This window comes from Euprymna scolopes, chromosome 45, assembly GCF_053919585.1.
Source record: "Euprymna scolopes isolate OS-2025 chromosome 45, ASM5391958v1, whole genome shotgun sequence".
Classification (NCBI taxonomy): domain Eukaryota; kingdom Metazoa; phylum Mollusca; class Cephalopoda; order Sepiida; family Sepiolidae; genus Euprymna; species Euprymna scolopes.
Genome location: NC_136526.1, coordinates 55186488 through 55193437, shown reverse-complemented (window position 1 = coordinate 55193437; position 6950 = coordinate 55186488). Strand labels below are relative to the sequence as shown.

Here is a 6950-nt window from a genome sequence, read left to right as displayed (position 1 = left end):
CATATGTCTTATATATATTATATATAATATATATATGTGTATTATATATATATTATATATGCATTATATATACATTATATATATGTTATATATATGTATTATATATATTATATATATTTTATATATATGTATTATATATATTATATATATTTTATATATATGTATTATATTTATATATATATATTATATATAATATATATATTATATATAATATATATATATTATATATAATATATATATATTATACATGTATTATATATATAGTATATATATATATGTATTTTATATATATTATATATATGTATTATATATATTATATATATGTATTTTATATATATTATATATATGTATTATATATATTATATATATGTATTGTATATATATTATATATATATGTATTGTATATATATATTATATATATATGTATTAGATACATATAGATTATATATATGTATTATATATATATAGATTATATATATATATGTATTATATATATATATTATATATATACTATATATATGTATGTATGTATTATAAATATATATTATATATATGTATTTTATGTATTATATATATTATATATTATATGCATATATATAGTATATATAATGATGATGAAAATTATTATATAATGTGAAAAAGAAAAACCTAAAATTGTTTATATTCTCATAAACATTTCATCTTTATTTCAAGACTTTCTTAAGGTTACTTATTTGAAGAAAACTATAAAAGTTATATTGAAATATGTGTTGCATCTTTCTTTCTCGAATGAGACGATGTTGGAATTGTAAATGCTGATAGAGATTTTAACTGAAATCATATTTCAATACTGTGAAAATTTTTAGAGTTGTCTCCCTTTTGAAGGATCAAGTGTACCTATCTCTCTCTCTCTCTCTCTCTCTCTCTCTCTCTCTCTCTCTTTGTCACATAATGTATGATATATAAAAGCAGACGTGTCACTTTTCATGTTTGTATATTGAACGAAAACATACATGTTAATTTTCTTTTTGTTCACACGTCAGTTGCATTCTACAATATGAATCCTATTTAAAATAAGGCATGTTTTATTTAATTCTTAACTTTAATAACTAATCATCAAAATATGTGATGCGTTTATGGAGTTGAATGTTTTTAATATTGATGTAATGTAAAAAGTTTTACTGTACTATTACTATCCCTACTCATATATAAAAGGCACTTTGTCTATGTGTGGGTAGGAGTTCTTTGCCTATATACTCGGAAACAGCTGTGTCATATTTTAAAAATTTCACACAAATGTACTTTCTGTGACCGGCAGTGTTCTTAGGTTTTGTATAGGAATGCCTCCAATAAGTATGAAAAATGAAGAATCAAAAAAAAATCTGATAAAAAAAAACACGATTTTAACCAAAGTTAACACTTATACAATCTAACATCACGTGTGTATTTTAGACGTTCTATCATCACACAAGTCGAATGGCCTGGCATATAAAATCAACAGTATGTTCTTTGATAAGACAGGGGCGTGTATAAAATAAAGCTTCCTCTTTATAGCACAATTGAAGCATGATGCTTGACTTTTGCATTTTAAACCTTAATTCCAGCCATTTTATATAATCTATATATCTATAAAAGCGAACGTGTCTGTCTGTGTTTGTGTGTCTGTACATTCCCTACGCAATAACTGTCAATTTTTAGTCTGCAGACTCGAAATTTGATATACAGGGTACTGAGATTTGGAAAAATCTTTGTAATCCATTTTCGACCAGAAAGTTGGCTGTTAAGGGGTCAAAGTTCAACGATTTGACCTTTCAGAACTTATGGCGGTTACCATAATGTAATTCTTATTGGGTAGGTCACCATTTCGGCGAGTCCTCCTTTTGGGGAGTCGTCGGAGTTAATAAGATGGGAGTAGAAACCGACCTGGGAATAATAATACAGAAACAAAGGAACTTCCAAACGAAACGGTTTTATATTCATCTCAGCATACAAGTGGTATCGGGTTATAGGAAGTTCGTGATTTTCATTTATGTCCCTTGACTCTGGAACCACTCGCGTCTCCGTCTTTTTGCTTCCAACACTTTTTGTATCTCTCTTTTTGTTTTTCCCACCAGAACTGTTCTCTGTCCTGATTGGTTAGAACCTCTGGTCACATTTTGACGAAAAGAGGAAGGAAGAAAGGAAGGAAGGAAGGAAGAAAGAAAGGAAGGAAGGGGGAAAGGAAGAGTAGAGAGAAAGAGACATGTAATGGAGAAATAGTAGTCTTGGCTTCACTACAAACTCTACCAAACTCCTCCGCCAATTTTGGGTGTAAACACTTGAAATTTTCGATATAAGTTCCTAGGACATGGATCTAACTTAATAACTTAATTTGAGCCAAAAACAATAAATATTAAGGGGTCATAATAGGGGTCAAAGTTTTAAAAAATTTACCTTTTTTTTTTTTTTTTGCTCAACATACACCTCCAAACACCCGGGCAGCGCCGGGCTGAAATGCTAGTAACTGTATTAAATCAACGGTAGGTTCTCTACAGTGCAATGTAGACCACAATGTATTGTGGGCTAAGTTATTGTGGGGAGGCATATGAAGCTTCCTCCCAGTGACAATCGATTTGATTGAAAAATAATTCTACTGATTTCGATAAAAATAAAATCATTGAAAGAATGGAACGTGTTGGTCTTCATTTAATTCCTGGCAACGCCGAGTCTCCCTGCTAGTGTCTTATAGTTTTCAAGTTAAACCATTGGGTGTTGATAAGATCACGATGTCCCAATGAAAACACGTAGAACTTTTGATGCATGAATGGTTTATATGAATTGATTTTTTGTTATTTCATTATTGGAGGGTTTTAAGAAATTGAAGTAAACTAAATACCGAGGTCGTATGTACATGAAAAAAAAAATGGAATTTTAAGAGGATTTAAATGATTCCAGCCCTATGTGTCACCACTTGTGAAAAACATTTTTAACCTTACTTGGCGAACATACCCGGTGAATCAAGTGTAGAAAACATTCAAAGAATTACACTTAAAGGGACTGTTAGAATTATAAGACTTCTCTGAAATAGCAAGGAAATGAGTATTCCCAGCAAAATCAAAATTGATAAAAGAAACTATTTTTGAAAAATCTGCAAACGTATATTTTAACAAAGATACCAATTAATTAATTAAAAAAAACTCTCCCTGCGAGTGAGGCGGTTTCCGGTCGGAAGTGGGGAAGCGGCCATTATTATATATACTCGGTAGTTAGTGAGAAGCCGAATAAAATATTCTCTCCGTATCCGTTGTTGAAATCCGTCATTTATATGTTTATATACTTCTTTACATGTATTAACAGTCTTGTGTTCAACTACTAACAGCCACCATTCACTCATCTATGGAATACTGTTGTCATATTTGGGCTGGTGCATCTGCTGCTTCTCTCACTCCTGGACAGGGTTCAAAAGAGAGTCACCAACCTGATAGGTCATGAACTGTCATCTAAGCTTCAGCCTCTGTCCCATCGACGAAATGTTGCATCCCTCTGCCTGTTCTACAAATATTTTAATGGTGGATGCTCTGACGAACTACAAACACTTGTACCGCTTCAACATAAATTAAGGAGATATATAAATTAATAGATGATAGAAAACGCATCTAGAGAAATATTCAGTATTCAAATATTGCCATTGAATATGTGCAGAATTAAACTCATTATTTGTACAGTTTTTTAAGAGTCAAGTTATTCAGCTCAAGTATTATGAGGTGCCTTGAACAAGTTTCTAGACATTTTTGTACAAGCATTTAAAATTGTCGTACATCCTTGAAATTTCCGTATGTTATTGCTAGATATCTTGTGAGAAGATTGGCCCATTTTTATGATTTCATAGTAGCAGGAGCGGCTCTTTTAAGCTTGGCACAAAACGCGTTGCGAAAATGCGGTTTTCCACGACCCACGCTTTAAAAAATCCATTTATTTAAAAAATACATGGAATTTAAAATATAAATATTCTTAACAATGAAGAATGGAACTACCCATTTAATAGTATTCTTTTATAGATAAGTGATTTTGTGGCATTTATATATACATATATTTATCGAAGCAAGTCAAAATATGTTGATTTTCTTTATATCTTTTTTAAAGAAAACCGCTTTAAAAAAAAAACGAATATTGCATAATTTGCTATTAAACCTGTTATTTTTTAAAATGTTAGTCTTTGCTCTTTTAAATGAAAAAAAAAATTAGGGTTTGAATTACATTTTTCAAGTAGTTATAAGCTTCGAAAAATAGTAAGTTGAATCAATAACGTTCTTATCAGGCATTTTTAATGGCCGCTTCTGATACACCTAGTGACCCAGATGTTGGAAACCACTGGCCTAAGCTACATTGAATAATTTTTGATAATGTTTCAGAATGATTTGCTGGCTTCGACTTTTTCAGCCTTAAATTTAAGGCTTGCTGTTGCAATATTTTTATACTGGTGTACGATTGAAAAAAGCTTGAAGTTCTACTGGCGATAAGAACTGACCAATCAAATTAAGCCACATCTGTTAGCAACCAATCAGAAACCAGAATTGCTCCATAAAAATATTGAATCTTTTAGCATTCCTGCACATGATTTTTTCGTGTCCACACGAGAAAAATCTCTTACTCTTTGCATGCAAAGTTTTTAAGTCCAAGACATACAGAGCAGCTACCCACCTAAAACGCTTTTTGTAGTGATATTTTAGTTAATAATGAAGACAACGAAAGGAAATCTCATTTTTAACATTTAATAAACAACTTTATTTGTTATCTTCGTTAGTAGCGTGTACAAGAGAGAAATGAGTTAGTAGGAGAGTTCAGTGTTTATGCAGTATTTATAGTAGTAGTGAAAAGAGTTCCTGATGTGGAGACGAAGACTAGACAAGAGACAAGTGTTCAATGTGTTTACGTTTGTAGAAGCGTGCGTTTTCACAAGCCTTTTCTAGTCTCACACAAAAACACGCATTCACATCTCAAGCTATATTACTTGTCACATACATACGTGCACGCAAACATATGCGCCCACATACATATATTCACGTTCGCATATATACACTCACATTTCACATGTATACACACGCTAACACACACCCATGTACTCACATACACATATGTAAACACAGATGGACAACGTCACTTCCTTTCAAAGGAAATCCACACATGCGCAAAAGACGACTGAAACGACTATAAAAGCAAGAGACAAGCTGTTTCCAGCCTCTTCAGACCAGCCTCCTAGCTGGACGGTCTACGGACAGACAGCGTGCCTTTTCGGCATGCGCATACCTCATGCCACTTGCTACTATGTGAGACAAAAAGCTAACAAACAGTACGTACACTTTATTCGCTTTCTATCTCCATAACCTGGATTGACTTTCTCACTCTATCTCCCCTTCGGCTTTGGTCTATCAACACAGACACGTGCGCGACACTCTACTAATCTTAACCCTCTCTTTCTACAAGCCGGCTTGCCACTTCACGTTTCTCTATTGCATTCCCCTTTCCTTCCATGCGCGTAGTTGTCAACGGCTGAATGTACACCCAAGACTTTCATTTCTCAACAGAAAATAAACGACATGTTTATTTTATTCCAGCATTTGAGTTCTTTGTTTCCTTCATTCAATTCATTTCATTATTTTTTCTTGTAGCGAGTTAGGGTATTTATATCCTGATCCGCAACATGTCTAATAGTAGAGGTGGGGAAAAGGGTTAGTGCCTCGTGATTGGAAAGAGTACGTTTGTGAAGCGCACGTGGAAGCAAGATTTGACGATAGCCATGTTGGCTTGTTGTACTCACGTTCGGCCTGGGGCTAAAGGCCCAGGCAAATAATGTCTGCTGCCAGAGAAAGCCAGGAAGAAAGAGAGTAACGGTGTGCCGAATTTTGCCTTTTATGTACTCTGTCACGTAATTGAGAGCTAGCATGTGATTGGATAAACCAGGGAGAAAATGGATTTAAAATCTCGAGCCACGAGAATTAACTCCTGCTACTGTGCTTCTTGCAAGTTCGTCTGCTACAGTTTCATCTCCAAGACTTGTACAGAATAGCTATCCATTGGAAACTCTTCTGAAATGAAACATGTTTTCAATTCAAGACTTGCCTAGAAACTAATACAGAGAACCACAAAATCTCTTGCCCCAATTTTAACAGTTTGAAGTTTTTTGTTTTTTTTTACACAGTGGTCACCACTTATCAAAGCCCGGAAGCCACTCAGGGATAAGTGTTATGCTTCTGATTTTCATTAATCAGCTCTTTCTCTCTTTTTTCATTTTCCTTGGTTGCATATTACAACAAATTATTTGGTAGACTATCTACAAACAGAACGCCAATTATCATTTTCAGGGAATTGTTGGGAACTTGCATAAATCCCCTGAAATAAATAAATAAAAGAAATACTTTACCAAATAATGTAAAATAAACTTTCGTTTATTTCCGTTAAAAGAAAAAAAAATACGTTTAAGTGTGCACCAAGGTGGCAGTCTGTATGAAAGAAAGAAGGGACAAAGAAGTTAAAGACTTGAGAGCGTGAGAGAAAAAATCTGACGACGTGTTTTAGCGAAGTGAGAGAAAGAGAGAGTCAAGCAATGTTCTTTGACGTGTGAGAAAAGCTGTCATTTCAGTACTGAATTTCACTCGGTGAGTGTTACTGTTGGTGTCGGTTATCTCTCTCTCTCTCTCTCTCTCTCTCTCTTTCTCTCTCTCTCTCTCTCTCTCTCTGATGAGAGAAGTTCTCCTTGCCTTTTATATTACTTTAGCGGCTCCTTGAGACTTGCAAAAATAAGTTTTTTTTAAATCGAGCCCTGATTGGTCAAAAATTCATATTTTTTACCAATCGGTGCTGGATTTAGCCAAAACATGCTTTCAGCAACATCAGCCATTTCTCAAGCATCCTGCTTTTTGACCCAAGAGGTTTGGTGTGAATGAATGCTGTAATTCCGACGCAAATGAATTTATAAATTTTAATGTGTGTAT

General features: G+C 33.3%; 1 protein-coding gene across 2 annotated transcripts in view; it reads right to left on the bottom strand.

Annotated features, from left to right (window-relative positions):
* Positions 1-4740: 4740 nt before the first annotated feature.
* LOC145269681 (uncharacterized) overlaps positions 4741-6950 on the bottom strand; it is a 66222-nt gene continuing 64012 nt past the window's right edge. For both annotated transcript variants that reach the window (XM_080125396.1, XM_080125397.1), the window contains one exon: positions 4741-6348. In XM_080125396.1, coding sequence (XP_079981522.1) covers positions 6264-6348 — 85 coding nt within the window. In that variant the 3' untranslated portion in view covers positions 4741-6263. The remainder of the gene's footprint in view (positions 6349-6950) is intronic.